Raw genomic sequence first — 18,357 nt, forward strand, 5'->3', positions numbered from 1 at the left:
ACTTGAAATCACAAATTAATGTTAATTAGTGATCTATGAAAAAGAGCATATATTAGAATTGATCTTCAATGATAATAACAAATTTGACACTCTGAATCTTGCATCTCAAAAATTTATGCATTTATATGGTACTACATGTGGTATTTTCTTCTATTTCTATTGATTTATTTCAACGAATAAAGTTTATTATTTTCATTAAAATTAATAAAGAAAGAAATGTATCTTTTCTACACACATATTTAGACAAAGATCATTCTGAGAATTGATCAAAATAGATTAGTTTATATATATATCACAAGAGTGAACAGTGCTGAGAGAGTGAAAGCTGAACTTTGGAATGGAGAGACACATGCAGAGAGAGAGAGAGAGAGAGAGAGAGAGATGATGATGATCAGGTAATAATTAATTTAGTCAGGCAAATGGAGAAAGAGGAGGACAGAAAGCATTGTGTAGTAAGAGCACTGCGTGTCATTCCTTCTCATCAATGACACTCTATCCCCACCACACCCCTCCTCACTAGTAACCAGATGTGACTTCACTCTTCTCTCTCTCTCTCTCTTTTCCTTCAAACCTAACAACAAACAACCAATTATTAAAAACATACTAAACACTGCAAAAGCATGGTTGATAATGAACAAGATATATGTTTAATTTAACAACATCATGAAGAAGAAGAAGAAGAAGAAGAAGATGATGATGATGAAGAAGAAGAGAGAGAGCAAACATTGAAACCAAAATTGAATGCTTTTCTGAAAGAGCAACATCAGCATGATGACAGTACTACTCCATCTCCTTTCCCCTTCCTCTCAGACCTTTTTCCTATAAACTCTCCCTCTCTGCCCCCCCTCAACCATGCCTTTTGTCTCTATAACCCTTCTCTCTCTCTTTATATATATATATATATATATCTTTGTCCTCTCCCTTTCATGTATACTAGCTAGCATATAAGTAAAAAGGAAAAGGGGAAAGAGACAAAGAAAAAAACATCTTTCGATCATCAACATCATGCCTCAGGCTCCATCAACAAGGTGGTGCCCAACACCAGAACAACTAATGATTCTGGAGGAGATGTACAGGAGTGGGATAAGAACTCCAAATGCATCACAGATACAGCAGATAACAGCACACTTGTCTTACTATGGTAAGATTGAAGGCAAGAATGTCTTTTACTGGTTCCAGAATCATAAGGCCAGGGACAGGCAGAAGCTCAGGAGGAGACTCAGCAGACATCATCAGCTACTGCACCAACAACTTCATACTTTGGATGAAGCTTCTGCTCCTCCTCCTCCTCCACCTTCTTGTCTTCCTCATTACCTCCATACTCCATCTCAGCTTCTTCACCAGGTCTATCTTCTTCTTCAATTCTTCTCATCATAAACAAAAAACAAACTATATATATATATGTATATATATGAAGATGAAGGTGATATAGGTATGCAAGAGGTTGATTTTAGGGTTAGGCAGTACTGTCACCTTAGTTTCTTCAGCAAGTTTTCTCATTTAGCTTCTTGTTTTATTTATTTGATGATAAGAAGTTGAAGAGACTTAGCTTTTGCTCAAGAAATAAGTAAAGGAAATGTTTTAAGGTTAATTTGGTTCTTAGGGTTTTGATAGAATGTATTGGCAGCTCAATTTCTTCAGTAGGTCTTCTCCTTTTGCTGCTACTTTCAGATAATTTTTTTCAGAATGAACAAGCTATATGATAACAAGTTGAAGAAATTTTTTAGGATTAGCTTAAATTTTAGGGTTTTGATCATAAGTAAGCACTGCTATCTGATCAGTTTCTTGAGTAGGTCTTCTACTTTGATATTTCCTTTGTCATAATGAATAAACTGAGCTTTGCTAACCAAGAAATAACAAGTACATGAAATGGTAGAAGAAGTTTTAGCTAGGGTTTTGGATCAAAAGACTCAAAACTTAAAGCACTGCACTTCAGTTTCTTTGTCAGGTCTTCTCCTTCTGCTGCTGCTGCTGCTGCTGCTGCTCTCCTCTAATTTTCTCATAATGAACAAACTATAAGATAACAAGTTAAAGAGACTGAGCTTTTCTCAGAAAAGAAGTAAAAAAAGAAACTTATTTTCTAGGGTTTTAATCAAAAGCACTGCCATCTCAGTTCTTTCAACAGGTCTTCTCCTTTTGCAGTTCCTTTAATCTTTTCACATTGCACAAACTATCTCATAACAAGTTCAAAACACTGAGTTTCTCAAAAAACAAGTAAAAAGAATTCTCTACAAGAGTCTTTTTAGGGTTCTGATAAAAGAAAAAAACACACACAGAGACAATGCTGTATTTCATGGTTACACATTATGAATATTATATGAATTTTGATCACTCAGGATGCAAACCAACAAGCAATGAATTTACTGAGCAAGTTAGAAGCAGAAGGGATATCGGAAATGGCGACGACATCGAGCAGCATGAATTACAACAATGATTGGATGACGATGATGATGGCCGGTAACACCGGTATAATACCTCCATGCTGCAAGCCTCTTGAAACTCTAGATCTCTTTCCTACTAAAAGCACTGGACTTAGAGATGAATGCAGCACCTCCAAATCCTCATCCTGCTCCACATCTACCAACTAAATTTGCAACATTATTGCATCAATGTATGAATGTTATCACTAATTAATCCCTTGTTGTTCTTGTTCTTGTTCTTGTGCTGATGTTGTTGTTGTTGTTGTTGTTGTTGTTGTAGTTTGTTAGTGTAGAAGAAACTAGTATTTTAACTTTGTACGTCAATCTACATGCAGTACTTGTTTTGATTCGCTTGTTAACAAAATGGAAGACTTAAGAGTCTCTCTTTCTATGAGTAAACCTTCTCTAGTTTCTAAAAGCTGGTCATATTCAGTACCCTGAGAATTGAAGGACTAGTATAGAACCAGCTTTTATTGAATTATGTGGTCAATCCTACACAAAAACCTAGGCTTTCTTCTTCTTTGTATCTTCATCTCTCTCCATCTCTTGTGTCTCACTTCTTATGCATGCATGCATTTATTGGAACAAGCAAAGCAAAAAAGGGAAAGCAGGAGAAAGAAGGAATTCACAAGGTTCCAAGCTAAATATATAACTAGTTTTCTCTTCCTTGGGTTTTGGAGCTTTTTTTTAGCTGCCATTGCTAAGATGGGGAATAGCTCAAAACCCAAATCAGTTCTGATCAACAGTCAAGTACTTGTACAAATGTTAGCTTTTATTAGATTACTTGTAGATACTTTTTAATATATACTTGTCTTATTATAATAATAGATTTTTTTTTTTACTTGACACACTTGTAAAAGTAACAAAATTACTTGACAGTATTAATGTCCATTTACCCTTTTAATTTTTGTTTTACTTATAATATAATCCCTTTTTATAATGTATATTATTAACTATGGATGAGAAATTATGATTTGTTCAAAACTAAAACTAGATGCACATATGTAGTTGGTTTGAGCATAAAACATAAGAGTTTTTTTAAGTAAGAATAGAAAGGCATTTAAATATACTACTGTCCAGCTTTAAACATCAAAATCTATTTTTAGGGGGGAAATTCACAAAAGTGAAAGGGTGAAAAGTAATTTTGTTACCTTACAGGGAGTCACAAGAAAAGACCCTTATGATAATGGATAATGGAGCCACAAGCTAGAATCTAGTGTACATAAAAGGCAGGGTATATAGACTCTAGTAACAAGTTAGAGTCTTCCCTTCTATTGAATTTAAGCACTAGGTATAGAATTAGAGTTCAGATGGATTTCACTACTCATGGATCATTAATTCTCTCTTACCATGCAGTTTGAGACTTCAATGGAGTTCATTCAGTCTGCAAGGAAGTTGATGCTTTAATCACTGGTTTTTGCCATCTTGGGAAAGAAGAAAAAAAAAAAAAAGAATTAGGGTTTGTTGGTTCATAAAAATATAATCCCTAGGGCATAGACCAATCCCCCCATTCATTGGTTTAATTCTCTCTTACCATGCAGTTTGAGACTTCAATGGAGTTCATTCAGTCTGCAAGGAAGTTGATGCTTTAATCACTGGTTTTTGCCATCTTGGGAAAGAAGAGAATTAGGGTTTGTTGGTTCATAAAAATATAATCCCTAGGCATAGACCAATCCCCCCATTCATTGGTTTTATTGAAGTTTGTCTGTCCCTATGCTGCTTTTTAATCAAGTCCAAACCACCACATTAAATAAATAACTAAATAATAAAACAAAAAAATATATAAGAGAGTTTAGAACTAGGTAATATATAGTTTACATTTCACACAGCCACGCATGGAGTGGTAATTTTCACAAAATAATTGGAATATAATGAATCAATTGAAAGATACATCATGTATATATAAAATATATATATATATATACTGCATGAGATTTTTACCATTTACTTTTACCTCTGTTTCTTTAATTTATGGCACTAAGAGGTGGCCTTGAGGTGTCATTAGTATGCAAATAATGCTTTGCATCTCCATTGGCTGGCTTGGAAGGAGACTTAGCTTCCCAAAATGACTTCAATAGCTCTTCAAAGGGTGGAGTTATTAATTCCTCTATAGATGTCATGCTGGGCAGATTGATTCCTCTTTTCTTTGGGGTTGAACAAGTTGGTTCATCCACCTGGGTAAAATAGCAAGGAAACAATGAGAATGATGATGATGTTTCCTCTATAAATATTTATAATGCAGTAAGAGCCTTACCATGTAATCATCAACCAAACATTTCCCTGCATTCTCAGAAAGCTCCATGATCTTGTGATTATGGCCAACTTTCAATTCCCTCAACTGCTCGCGAGCAGGGGCAATTATGAAATCGACATTGGCACATGCATCATGATCGAGTTTCAGAGAACCTGGAAACAATTAATGTAAAATCAAGTTTAATCCTTTGATTGATATATGTTAATAATAAAAGCAGAAATAGTTTTTACATTCAATGGAGGAGAGGATGGCTTTGTTTGCAACATCAACATCTTCGAGAGTAGTTGAGACTGCAGATGATAATCTTGAATGTAATTGTTGATTGTCTTCTGTTGCACTCCTGTTATGAGGAGAAAAAAGTTTTTCAAAAAACCAATGGAAATTAATATGGTCAGATTGCAGTGATAGATATAAACTACCTGATAATGGATTCTACAGATGATAGATTTTCTTTCCCAAGGCTAACCAGAGCACTTTGAGCATTTTGCCATTGTTCTGATCCCATTCTTGCTTTAGCCAGGCTGCAAGGTCCCACATAAAGTAGGATGAGAAAGGCAGAATCCAAAGTTAAAAATGAAATAAAGGATTCCATTCCAGTATTTTTCATACCAGTGCCTAAAACCTTCTTCCATGGAGCATTTGCTGCTTTCCACCGCTGCTGTATTGTCTTTATAGTTATTTTCTGTTTCTTTCATGTGAACAGCCCATTGTTCTTTGGCTGATAAAGTAAATTCCCGGGCAGTGGACATTTCTTTCTGTAGACTACTTGTTCTCTCAGCAGCAGCCTCTCGAAGACCATCAACTGTTGTTTGTACCTAAAACAAATGTGGAATATCAGGCATATGGGAACTGTGGGCATTGCAACTGTTTTTTCATTCATTTTTGTTTAAGATTGTTCAAATATTGAAGCTTGCCCAAAAACTTGCCAACTTCTCACTCTCGGATGCCCATTAAAACACACCTCAATCGTTAGGCTCCTCTAAAACTTGAGCCATCAAAAGCAAAAAGAAAGCTCAAAAGCTTGGGTGGAAATAAAGCAAGAGGAGATTTGAAGTACTTCCAAAGTAGAGTTAGCTTTGGAGAGTGATTCAACAACTTTAAAAATGAAAGGATATTCACTCCAAAATCAAGAGGACAGCCATTCTACCAAAGGCAAGCGACAGTAAAGCCCAACCATTTCTCAGACAAGAGAGGTTTTAAAAAGGAGATTTATTCATGTTGATTTTAAGCAGAATGGCAGCTCAAAAGCTTGGGTGGAAATAAAGCAAGAGGAGATTTGAAGTACTTCCAAAGTAGAGTTAGCTTTGGAGAGTGATTCAACAACTTTAAAAATGAATGGATATTCACTCCAAAATCAAGAGGACAGCCATTCTACCAAAGGCAAGCGACAGTAAAGCCCAACCATTTCTCAGACAAGAGAGGTTTTAGAAAGGAGATTTATTCATGTTGATTTTAAGCAGAATGGCCGTTCTTCAAAACTTACCCTCGCTAAAACCTACCCTCGCTCTAAAAAAAGGATACAAAATCCAACTACTATGTTCTAAATTAAAAAAATCCTTTTTTCTATTTTTGTGAAGAGTTCATGGCATTTTTCTCATTTATTTTTATATTTTAACATGTTAAGTTGATCTTAGAAATCCACGGTATGCATCTTCTTTGCAAGCATATCACCTTTTTGCACACCCTCTGTCTACCCTTGTTATCTACTCACCAATACAAGTGTCTGTTCAATATTCAGGGTTTGAGTTATAGTTCAAGTCGAGAATGTTTGAAGAAAAAGAAGATATGCACCAAACTACGCATGCACACCTAATCAAGAGTGATCAGCATCACAATTGGCACTTATATTTGGGTTAAAGGGATGTTAAACATCAACCAAACATTTAAATATTATTATGGATTTCTGTGCCTTTTCAAACAGTTTTCATGTATATTTCTGCCCAAAGGATTTAAAACTACTTGCTTAATGAAGCTAAAACCTAAAATAATTTACTAATAAAAGATGACTGCATGCTTTTCAAATAGAAATAAATTTCACCATACCAAGTACAGATTTTGAAGCATATAATCAGAAACTGAAAATATTGATAAGAGTGTCAGGTACCAGTATTTTCTTCCTGGCATTTGAACCAGCTAGCATCTCCGCTACTTTCTCAAGCAGCTGCCTTTCTTCATTAGCAGCACACTCCTGCAAGCATAAAATACAAATTGTAAGAAATGGATTTCGTATTCCCATAACCAACTAACAGTTTATAGGGTTTGGTAGGTCACCTCAAATCTCTTCTCAAGCTGAGAGAGTTGCTGATCATGTATGACTTGTGTTTCCTTCAATATTTTGTTCAAATTAGAATCATGTACATCTAAAGTATGGAAGAAACCAGTCACAATCTTTGCAATAGATCGCGTTGTTTCCATGGCTCTGAGATGCCCCTGTTTATAGTGATGAAAACAAATATATTTGAATCAGCAAAAATTAAGCTTTAGAAATGAACCTATATAGTGAAATATCTTTTAGCTCTCTGAAGTAGAGAAGCCAACCTCTTGTTGCCGCTGTGCAAAAGCAGACAATTTATCTTCTTGCTTAATGAGGCCATTTTGAAGTTCATTAATTAACTGTCCAGCTTCTGCAACAATGTCCTTAAAGGACTGTAGCATAGACAAAGGTGATACACTTGCTAATCCACTAAAATTTGAACAAGAAATGAAGAACAACTTGAAAAGTAATAGGTGGCGATGCTTACATCATCAAGTGCAGAGAAATGCAAGTTCACTTGAGAGTTCAGTTTCTCACAAGTTGATTGAGATTTCTTGTCAAGTTCACTGGCTAAATCATCCAACGTTCTAATGCCAGAACAGAACATAATTTGCAGTTTTTTGACCCTCCCTCTAAGCTCTTCTGTAGCCTATATGTGCATAACAGAGACATGAGAAGAATTTGCATGTATTACATCTAAAATGTTAGAGTGATAAGATCAAAACTACCTCAGATTTTGTAGATACAAAAGATCTCATTTCTTCTTCCATTTCTTGTAGATGGGTCTCATGTTGCATTACAGAATCTGAGACAGTTTTATGAAGCATATCCAGCTGCCGAATCAACTGAGACTGGAATTTCTGAACGAGAATCTTGTTTCCATCCTCTATCTTATCTTTACGCTCTGCCCACAATGAGATATGGTAATTTTAGTAGAAAGACATAGCAGTCTACAAGAAATAGCAGTATATCACCTACAAAATACCAGATTTCTTAGATTAAATAAATGACTGACCAATTTTAGAAAATAAGCCTGAAACATCAGATGCAGTTTTCTCCAGCTCAGATCGAAGATCATATGTACGTTCCACAAGGGCTTTCTCTGCAAGAAAAGAAACAAAACATCATTATTTGAGTAATTGCATGTGAAGGAAAAGTTCCTTTCAAGAAACGAAATTCGCACCACAGGGTGAACCAGATTGAAATGTAAATGAATGATTAAGAGACTGATTGTTAACAAGCCATACCAGATACATAAATTTCTAATGTTTCAGTCCATGGCTCACCTGATTTTAGGAGATTAGATATTAAATATTCCTTTTCTTTAATCAAGGAATTTGCCTGTTTATATCTTCCTTCTAAGTCGCACAATGCATGTTCTGTGACTTCCAGCTTTTTCTGTTGTGGGAGCATAAAGCATTAAATAAAGAGCTTCCAAGGTTCAATATGCAGTTTGTGGAACCATAAGCAGAAACCTCACCTGGGACTTTTCCAGTTTGCCGCTCAACTCAGAAGTTAACAATAGCTGAGAATCATAGAGCTCTTCTACCCCAATCAATTTCTGTTTGAATCTTATACTATCAGCATTGGAACACTGCTAGCTGTTATCATATGAAGCATAAGATCAAATTACCAAAAAATTACCTTCTCCTTGGATTCCAGATCAAGTTCCAAGCGCTCCATTTTCTCTGCCATGGCCTAAGGATACATTCAACAATTGATAACTATTTTCCTTAATGAATCCTAACATTAAAATGAAAAACAACTAGAACCACAAACCTTCTTTTCAGCTTCTTCAAGCAGATAATGATCCCGTGGTATGTACACCCCATTTTTCTCTCTTGCAGCATAAACCTCTAAAAAGATTAGTATGTCAAAAAATTGTCCGTCTGAAGTCTGAACAACCAAGATATCTCATGCATGTATATATTACAGAAAGCGGTGCTGCTTGAGAACTATTCTAGCACCCAGTTTATTTATGACTCACAACTATCTTATTCCCCACATCAGATGCAAATGGCAGTTCAACTCTTTTCTAGGTCTGTTGGAGTTAATTATTTCAAAATTTATTAATTGGAAAGTTTAAAACTAGATGACTTCTACTGCATATACAGACAAATTCTTAGAATAACCATAGCTGAATAACAGGGGAGTCCTTAGAAACTCCATTGAATATTGATGTCAAGGGTGAGGGATGAACAACATGGAGCTTTGTGTTTGAGAAAAAAGATCAATAGAATTCACTTTGCAATGCCAAAATAACCTTGTTTAAGGCGGTCAATTTCAGAGTACAAATCCTTCATCAGGGCAGATTTCATCATCTTCTGGTTTATCTGAATAATAGGAAAACATATGGTATTAGGTATGATATCTAGAATAAACAATTTAAACTTGCAATTGGCAAAACTATAAAAGAAGCATTTACCTCTGGTTTATTCTTAATATTTTTGGCACGATGTGCATAATCTAATGTGCTCAGGGTCTCTTCCAGACAGTAGATGGAGGGAGATATGGTAGCAATAATGCAAGTCTTTGTTTTCCCTCCCAAGGAATCCCTCAGCAATCTAGTCAACTTGCTATCCCTAAAAGATCCCCCAAAAAAAAAAATCTTTAACAAGAATTGCCTCAAAACAGCCTCAACTTAAAAAGTTAAGAGCAAGATGATTACAAACAGAAGCACCTGTAAGGAATGTGGCAAGAGTGCTCAACAAGAGCATTTATGATACGACCAAGTGTAAGCAAGCTCTTATTAATCTCTCCTGCTTCCCTTGCTCTGCCCTGCATGGCAAATACATGGCACCCAGCACAAATAATAAGGATATGGTAAAGACTTGCGCAACTTAATAATTGAATTAATATATTTTAACTAAATTTAAATAAGTGTCCTTCCCACTTCAAATAGAATGGAGATCCACCCACCTCTTTAGCACCTGATCTTGATATGTTCTCTGAGCCAGCAAGATCCACAAGATTAAGCTTGCCACATCTGATCATCTCCTCTCCCTCAGGTGTACACTCCTTAATGTGAATTGTGATGGAAAATATTGAGTGTGATCGGCTACTCTGCTTATTAAGCAGAGTTTCTGCAGTGCGCCTTTTTGCAGACCCTTTATCCAGAATCTTATAGATCTCTCCAGCGGAGCTAACTATCTCCTCCTCCAGTCCTCTCACAAGCACACCACCCTTCCCGTCCTCCATGAGAGCTATTGGTTTCCTAGACTTGTCATCAGGCAATTTCGACTCTTCCATTGCCAAAAGATCAGTTATCTCCTCATTGTACAGTTCAAGAAATGTAACCTTCATATTGTAATCAGCACTCTGTGCCTCAAGTATATCAAATATTCGCTGAACAGCCCTCGGAATAACACCGGCATCACTGGGGAGTTTTCCATTCTACAATGTAACTCCAAGATAACTAGTGAAGACCATAACATCAGATGATTTAAATAAGATAAGAATATGACCAAATATACCTTCATCTTCCTCCCTCCTCCTTCCATAGTATAAGTTTTTCCAGTCCCTGTCTGACCGTAAGCAAAAATGGTGCAATTGTAACCCTCAAGGACCTCATTCACCACCGGAGAAACAGCGGCATCAAACAAATCCTTCTGTTGAGATGTTGGCCCAAAGACCTTAATGTATTCACCACAATTACAACTTTTTAGGCGATAAGTCAACAGATCATCTAAGAACTGAGATAAATAAAATTTACTATGACAAAAGAAACACAAGAGGCTTTGCACCTTATCAAAAGCAAAGGTCCTGTCAATCTGCTTGTTGGCAATGTTCTGGATGGCTGTGACCTCTCGCCGTAGCTCATTGCAAGAGATGACTACCGGTGTGTTCACCCTCAACTCATCCTCGCTCAAGGGTCTTCAAATATCAAAATACCGCAAAAAGAAATCAAGAAAAAACACACGCACATGAGAATTTTTCATTAAATTTGAATGCATTTGTGTTCCAATACCTGCATCGAAGAAGGACCTGGATATTGACCCCCTTATCCTTGTCATGCTTGCTCGCACTCCCATTCTCAGTGGATCGGAGATCCCTTCCCCATTTCTCACTCGATTTAGGAGTGACCGAAGGCGACATCGTCACTGAGCCCCCTCTTCTATGCTCCATTCAAACCAAGACCAAAAACTCGAAACTACTTGATTACCACAATAAACCAAGAAGAACAAAAAGTCAAAATCCATCCAATTCTAGCACCAAAACTCAAGATTCTCAAACCCTAATTCATTCCATAAAACTACAATTCCAGCAACAAACCCCAACATTATTGAACCAAAACTCATTCTACAATTCAAAGATCAAAATCGATCACGAAAAAGAAAACAAATTCAAAGAACAGCGCACCTGCGGATCGACGACTGCCGGAGATCAAGCTCGTTTGTGTGACTTTGATGAGCAATTCGAATGCCGAGAAAACTAGGGTTTCGAAGACAACGATGAGACGAGAGTGAGAACGATAGCTTCAGCTCGGAGACCTTGCTCTTCTCTCTCTCGGCGTTTATATATACAAGTAACTCTCCGTTATTAACGCCGTTAAAACGGAGCCTTTTTTTCGTGAAACAAAAGAAGGCATTCCTGACGGCGTCAAAGAGCCGTTGGAAACTGGGAATTCGACCGTTGTCACTTCAAATTCGTGACGGCGTGAGGGAGACGTTTTCCCTTCTATTGATTTGAAAAAATAAGACAAGAAAGCCATTGGTTTTTAAGATATTTACTAACCATGCCACTGAATGTGATGATTATAAGGAATCTAATTGATTAAGGTGTGGTTTAATAATAACTACGCCAGATCATATCTAGTGATTCAGTTGTATGTCATGATTAAGATTCCTTAATAAGTATATTGGTATTAATTAGGAGTATATCTCTATGAAAAGCTTTTAAGTTTTATAAGAAGCTAAGCACTAGTATTTTTAAACTTGAAGTAATTGCATTGGTTAGGAACAAATGCTAGTTTTATTTTTTTTTATTTAATTTTATTTTCTGAGAATGATGCCACAATCCGTTGTAGTCTAGTTGGTTAGGATACTCGGCTCTCACCCGAGAGACCCGGGTTCGAGTCCCGGCAACGGAATTTTTGTACAAATAATTATTATAGGCCTCGATTCTTATTCGAGAGATTAACTTATTATGATTTATATATATAAATTATTATTTATTTTTATTATTAATGAATATTTTTTTGACAGCAAGACATTGGTTGGAACTCAAAATACATGCTATTTATATATAATAAATAAATAAAATAAAATAAATGTCATCAATCCCCAAATTAACAACACCCGGCCAAATACATTATGACATTTCAAGAAATTAAATAAAAATATTTGCATCGCACCATAATATTACCATCCAAGACATAATGAACCTGATTACTTATTTATTTATTTTTCTTTTTTTTTTAATAATGGACAAGTAATTTTGTCAATTATATAATTGTCTATTAATGTGTTCAAATTGCCGTCCGGGTTCATCCAAACAATGTGTCTTATTCACCATTTATAACAATTAATACAGCTGTCAACCTTTCTATTGTTATCTTAATTTGAATTTATTTATTATCCATTGAAAATTAATCATTATTTCTGCCCCTAATTTTCAAAAACTAATTTTTCGATAAAATAATATTTGAAAATACGTATATCATCAAACTAATTGTCAATTAACACCGCACAATTTTTTTTAAAAAAATCAAACATTATTGTACCTTTTTGACTTACAAGTGAGGTGCAAAAAAAATCTCAGCCGTCAATTAAACATTAGGATCAATCCAACGGCGTAGAACATTCTTCGCTACGAAGATCGTAATTTATTGGTAGAAGTAAGGGTAATATTGGAATAAAATATGAGGAGTCCACGGAATCTCTACAATTGGGCTGCTGGAATCTTACGATAAACGCGCCAGCAAATTCACACTCTTGTCATGATGCCCTGATTTGCATCTTATTACCAAAATACCCTTTTGCTTTTTATATATATGATCCCAGAGATATACTCTTTGCTACTCTGGTTTCTCCGAGAGTCCCTCGTTCTTCTCCGAAATCAAGTATGAATTTTTATGCTTGTTCTTTGATTTTGTGTTTAATTCCTTGTGAAAAGTTGGTTTTTTTATGTGTTTCCTTTTGTGTTCTATGGTGATGTTTGTATGCCTGTGTTTCGCCAAGTTTTGTTGATGATCAGCCAAGGATGAGTGTTTTTAGGGCATCGAATTGGTTTTTAATTGTAAATTTTTGAAATTTATTGTTTATTTCTCCTATAGTGTATTAAAACATGATTTTTTTTTGTTTATTTGTGTAATCTATGGTGTTGTGCTGGTCTGTATTTCTCTGTTTATTTGGCTGATAAATCACAAAGGGGTATTTTTTAGGGCATCAAACTGGTTTTCAGTGTGAATTGTTGAGATTTTTTTCTCAAATATTAATCTTTTGGTTGATCATGTTGATTTTATTTCTGAAAAGGCATTCTTTGGAATTGATTGGAAAGGTAAGTTTTTGGCACAATTCATAGATTCTAAATCATTAATTTCACTCCATGATTTATGTTTTTCCTTTTATTTTTTGGTATCGGTGAATAAGTATGGAAATCAGGAGCATAATATGGAATATGGTTGTAATTTTGGTATGTGAAAAATTTGCTACTAATATTTTAGGAGTGTGATTGATTTTGTAGGAATACTGCATGATTTTTTTCTCCTTTCATTAATTCAAAAGATCAGGATGTTTTTCTCTTTATGTTTGTCACTTTCAATGATGATTTTCAGGGGCTTTGCTAGATAAGCCATGGCTCTTAGTCAGACTGCTCATTTTGCTCTTGCTGTGGCATTCTTTGGATCACTGGCTTTTATTTTGGGCGTAATTGCTGAAAATAAGAAGGTTAGATCTTTTTAATATTTGAGTTGTTCTAAGCTTGTTTTCTTCTTTGTTTCATTAATTTCTCTGTCCAATATTTCTGAAAATGCTTGAATGTCCTGCTTTTCATGTATGGAGTAAGTTTTTATCTTTTTACAGAACTTGTTCACCAATCTCTTGGTTTTTTCGACTCGTTTGTGGGAGCATTCATCTTTGCTATGCTTCTTTTGTAGATATTTTTCTGACAAATTTATAATTGCCTTGATGAGTGATTCAAAATGATGGAGCCTTTGTTCAATTCAATGTTGCTGAGTAACTAATTTTCTTTTTATCCCTTTTGAGCTGTTGAGTATAATTATTGCTTATAGTTTAATGCTGTTGAATTAACAAAATATATGTTTCATTTGTCTCTTTTCTCATGCCATCTTCTTTGCTTTGTTGATTTTATACACTTGTTTTCTCATTCATGTCCATGCAGCCGCCTTTCGGAACGCCAATTCCAGGAAAAGGTGTGATTGTTTGCAGCTACCCGAGCGATCCGACTATCGCATTGGGTATCTTATCTGTAGTGTGTCTTTTCGTTTCAACAGCCATTGGCTTTGTTTCTGTGTTCTACCCATACAAAGGGAAGCCTATTGAAAAGAAGGTTTTGTTCCAGAATACTACATTGCTTGTATTCTTCATTATTGCGATGTAAGTTACTCTCCTCCTGATAATCTTCACAATGATTATTATACCCGAGAACTTGAAAAGTGGGCTTTGTGAATTCAGGGCAGTGTTTGCTCTAGCTGAGGGAATGATGATGTGGGCTACCATCACCGAAGGCCTTCATCTATCCCGCAAAGTGCATCATGATCTTCAGACAAAATGCCCGACTGCGAAGACCGGCCTCTTTGGCGGAGCAGCATTCTTGGCTCTTGATGCTGCTCTGTTCTGGCTTGTCTGCCAAATGCTGACACAGAATGTGAGGGCTGATCACTTCGAAGAGGACGATCCGAAAGGTGACTATGGGCAAGTGCTTGCCACCGATTACGACACCAATGGACTCGGCCAGGCAGGAGGCAAAGTGTGATCCAAAATTGGGATCATTAGGGTGCAAAGACTTTGTCATTGATATTACTACCATTTGTAGCTATCTGGACAGAAATGAAGTTATATATGCTCTGTAGTTTGTCAGGTTTGTGTTAAGTAAAGAATCAGAACTAAGAAATCAATAAGATCATCTTGGTGTTAAATACATTTGTTTTCTGCATGGCTTTTATAAGTTCAATTCGGTATCATTGCATTACAACATGATTAACTTTTTGATAAGAACCTATAGTCCGATTAATATTAGGTAGCATAATTTTGCAGGACAGAATCAGATGCTTAACCCATGTTAAGATTATATTCAATCTGTTGGTGATTACAAACAGGTAACCAATATTTGTACAAAAGAGATTTATGATAAAAAATGTCACCATCAAACATGAGGAACCTAGTATTTATTGCATATATATTCCCGTACATCAACATGCCATCACCAATATCACCATCAAACATGATGAATTTAGTATTTATTATACATATTCCAGTGCATCAACAAGCCAGACTAAGAAACTTAGATACTTGTTCACAAGGATGATACATCAAACAACTAAGACACGGTGGACAACAAACAACAAACACCAAACTGATCCTTCCTGCAATCTTCAGATTCCTTATTTAAAATATTTAATATTTTTTACTTGATGACACTCTTAATGCTTCGCAAATGCCTACGATACAGAGACGCATTCATGCCACCTGCATCATAAGATGCTTATTATCATCAGGGATGAAAAATAATCGCGTGAAATTTAGACAATTATAAGAGTTAATGATTAAACCTGCGAAGAACACGGAGGTCTCTTTATTCAATCTGAGACGAAGGGAAGAAAAATAAAAAAAAGAGCAAGAGAAAAATGAATTAGGCAAACTTTGTAATCAATGACTAATTTATGAATTTGAGACAGGTGATAAATAACGCACTCCAAATCGCTTCTTAGTTACGGCAAGCAGCTCCTGAGGATCATGGCGGGTTTGAGTGTAGGCATCTATGTTGTTTGACTCCTAAAAAGAGGTCATGCTTATAATTAACAAATGTCGAATGCCAATCAAGAAAACAACCAAAATTATGTACTTGTCAACCAATGTATTCACAGAACCAAACATATGAACCAAGTAGACAACATATAAAGCTGTGGTTCTTTGATTAGTGGAGTGAGCTAGAAGTGATCTTGGCCATACCTTAATCCATAAATCCAGCTTGGGCCTGCCTTTGGTAATATCATAGTTCTTAACCTCCAACCAGAAAGTTTGAAATCTTTCAATAAATGGGGCATATGCTATATCCACCTGCAATTAGCATTCACCAAATCATCAGAATTCTGGATAGACAAAAGGAGAGCCTTAACACAATTCAGTAGTCATTTGCTCTAAAACATTTCTGTTGGATATCCAGCAAAAGATGAACAATAAGCCAGAATCTTGTTGCATTAAATCGTTTATCAGGACTGTCGATGATTTTTCCTTAAACATGAATTGGTTCACAACAGAAAGACTATATAATCTAATAATCAATATCCCAAGCAAAAGGAAGTAAATTAAGAAGAAACAGAACTATAAGCTTCTTACCAGACTGAATGGACCGAGAAAGAAAGGCCCATCATCAAATTTCGACAGCGCATCCTCTATCTTATCATAAGCAGGACCTATAATACAAAGCAACCTCGCAAATCAATATATATCAGAACAAGGCCTTTCTCACGTTTCCTCATTCCAAGAAACAATGCTGATAATAGGAAAAAGTCAAGTTAATTTTTCTCACCAATTTCTTTCTCCACATCTCCAGTGGAAGTAAAGGCTTTATAATTAACAAGATTGAAGGTGTCCGAGTAAGAGAACAATTCCTCGGCAAACTCCCTCTTTGCAGGATCCTATATAGATTTTAAGACCAATCTTTAGTCTTGAGCTTCTTAAACAGTTTGCAACTTTTTTTAAAAAAAAAAAACACTAAATGTGATACTTCAGATCATGTTAATCATACATCAGGAAGCAAAGCAGGGCCTTCAAACTGCTCATCAATATATTTGATCAAATCCAAACTCTCTCCTTTTACCTCATTGTTATGCTCCAAAGAAGGTACCTAAATTGAAAGCATCATCTATCAGTGAGCCCTAGAGACATCATCGTTGGAAAAATTAAACATACACACAAAATGTTGATGAACAACACCAGCACTAAATAAACCAAAAGGATCAAAAACAAGCTATGCACAATCCAAAAGACAAATCTGCATCCAAAAGAACATAAATCTAATACCTTATTTCCAGGGTAAACTTTCTCCTTGTACCAAGAAGGCCTATTTTGCAGATCAATAGGGACCAATTTTATCTTCTCCTGCAATCCCTGCTCACAATAATAATCAAACAACAACACTCAAACATCAAAACCCCCATCTCCCAAACAAAATTAAAGAAATCTCAGATCAAAAGAAGAACCTTGACGTTTCTAGCAATCCAAGTGCGTTGGGCATAAGGACATATATAAGATACATACAACCTTCAATCCATAAACCACAAAATCACCAAATCATACAACAAAATCACAACTTTAATCAACCACAAAGAAAAAAAAAAACAGAAGAAAAATTCACCTCGTTGTTCCATCAAACAAATTTGGTGGACTGGAAGTGGAATCCAACACAGGAGGCAGCACTTCCTTCACAAATCTATAAAATTCATCAAAAAAAAACAACAGAAATCAATCAAAAACAATGAATAAATTCAAGAACTGAATCAAAGTTCACAAATTTCTAGCACTTTACCCGCTTGACAGTGTTGCCATTCTCGTTCTCAATCTCTTAACCTTTTTCGTGTGTGTTGGGATTCGAGAGCTTGGTGGAGTTAATATATGCATTTGGGTCCAGTGAATGGGGCCGGATTGGCGTCTTGATTCAGTGGAGGAGGTTAGAGAAAGGGTCCAATTGGCAGGTTAATGCAGAATATGATAAAATGAATGTGACAAACATTGGAAATGGATGAAATTTTCATTTTTGTCAAGCCATTATATCACATTTGCTAATCAGTGACATCATTTATATGATTTTAAATTAATTTTACTTCATGTTTCTGTATGCGTACAAATATTGGTACAAATTCAGATATATATATATATATAATGAATAAATCATAATTTATTTATAAAAAAAACAACAACAATAAAATTTTGGTAAAAAAAATAATAATAAAACTAGACCGACAAACATAAATGATAAACATAACACAACAAATTAAAAAGTTAAGTTACAAACTAGAAAAAAAATATTAAAACTATCATTTTTTTATCCGTCAGAATTTTTTTAAAAAAATAGATAAATCACATTATAAAAAAAGGTAGTACAATTTATTACAATAAAAGTCAAAAAAACAAACCAACGAAATAAAGCAAGTAAGAAATTAAATCACCAGAAATGATCCGGACAAAAATTCTCAAAAACAACCCTGGAAAAAGGATCTTCTACTAAAGAGACCCTAAAATTAAATT

At 35.3% G+C, this 18,357-nt stretch overlaps 4 protein-coding genes and 1 non-coding gene across 6 annotated transcripts; 3 read left to right on the forward strand and 2 right to left on the reverse strand.

Moving 5' to 3' along the window:
- The first annotated feature begins 713 nt into the window (after positions 1 to 713).
- On the forward strand, positions 714 to 2,782 carry LOC120273642 (WUSCHEL-related homeobox 3B). Its single transcript, XM_039280317.1, has 2 exons — positions 714 to 1,344; positions 2,337 to 2,782. Exons 1-2 carry the CDS (start codon positions 1,006 to 1,008, stop codon positions 2,586 to 2,588), a joined length of 591 nt encoding a protein of 196 aa, XP_039136251.1. The 5' UTR covers positions 714 to 1,005; the 3' UTR covers positions 2,589 to 2,782.
- A 1,417-nt stretch (positions 2,783 to 4,199) lies between these two features.
- LOC120273640 (kinesin-like protein KIN-5A) lies at positions 4,200 to 11,419 on the reverse strand. Of its 2 annotated transcripts, none has more exons than XM_039280316.1 (23): positions 11,288 to 11,419; positions 10,896 to 11,078; positions 10,672 to 10,801; positions 10,402 to 10,560; positions 9,848 to 10,321; positions 9,609 to 9,706; positions 9,354 to 9,510; positions 9,192 to 9,261; positions 8,708 to 8,784; positions 8,573 to 8,626; positions 8,409 to 8,489; positions 8,215 to 8,326; positions 7,944 to 8,030; positions 7,657 to 7,832; positions 7,416 to 7,577; positions 7,213 to 7,320; positions 6,946 to 7,104; positions 6,779 to 6,862; positions 5,284 to 5,489; positions 5,094 to 5,195; positions 4,905 to 5,014; positions 4,675 to 4,826; positions 4,200 to 4,594 (listed from the first exon to the last, which is right to left on the reverse strand). In XM_039280316.1, the coding sequence occupies exons 2-23, from the start codon at positions 11,051 to 11,053 to the stop codon at positions 4,385 to 4,387; spliced, it is 3,126 nt and encodes a 1,041-aa protein (XP_039136250.1). In that variant the 5' UTR covers positions 11,054 to 11,078; positions 11,288 to 11,419; the 3' UTR covers positions 4,200 to 4,384. The 2 variants fall into 2 exon arrangements, with proteins under 2 accessions (XP_039136250.1, XP_039136249.1); XM_039280315.1 differs by having other exon boundaries at positions 10,896 to 11,081; positions 11,288 to 11,414.
- A 525-nt stretch (positions 11,420 to 11,944) lies between these two features.
- On the forward strand, positions 11,945 to 12,017 carry TRNAE-CUC. Its single transcript has one exon. It is a non-coding gene; the product is annotated as a tRNA-Glu (tRNA).
- An 886-nt stretch (positions 12,018 to 12,903) lies between these two features.
- LOC120273086 lies at positions 12,904 to 15,030 on the forward strand. Its single transcript, XM_039279732.1, has 4 exons — positions 12,904 to 12,989; positions 13,704 to 13,815; positions 14,270 to 14,484; positions 14,563 to 15,030. Exons 2-4 carry the CDS (start codon positions 13,723 to 13,725, stop codon positions 14,861 to 14,863), a joined length of 609 nt encoding a protein of 202 aa, XP_039135666.1. The 5' UTR covers positions 12,904 to 12,989; positions 13,704 to 13,722; the 3' UTR covers positions 14,864 to 15,030.
- Positions 15,031 to 15,245: 215 nt separating this feature from the next.
- LOC120273693 (protein IN2-1 homolog B-like) lies at positions 15,246 to 17,760 on the reverse strand. Its single transcript, XM_039280384.1, has 11 exons — positions 17,639 to 17,760; positions 17,468 to 17,542; positions 17,313 to 17,373; positions 17,134 to 17,220; positions 16,859 to 16,957; positions 16,640 to 16,748; positions 16,447 to 16,523; positions 16,060 to 16,167; positions 15,802 to 15,882; positions 15,660 to 15,691; positions 15,246 to 15,576 (listed from the first exon to the last, which is right to left on the reverse strand). The coding sequence occupies exons 1-10, from the start codon at positions 17,728 to 17,730 to the stop codon at positions 15,683 to 15,685; spliced, it is 798 nt and encodes a 265-aa protein (XP_039136318.1). The 5' UTR covers positions 17,731 to 17,760; the 3' UTR covers positions 15,246 to 15,576; positions 15,660 to 15,682.
- Between the last annotated feature and the right edge of the window lie 597 nt (positions 17,761 to 18,357).

The sequence above is a fragment of the Dioscorea cayenensis genome, chromosome 12 (genome assembly GCF_009730915.1).
Source record: "Dioscorea cayenensis subsp. rotundata cultivar TDr96_F1 chromosome 12, TDr96_F1_v2_PseudoChromosome.rev07_lg8_w22 25.fasta, whole genome shotgun sequence".
NCBI classification, from domain to species: domain Eukaryota; kingdom Viridiplantae; phylum Streptophyta; class Magnoliopsida; order Dioscoreales; family Dioscoreaceae; genus Dioscorea; species Dioscorea cayenensis.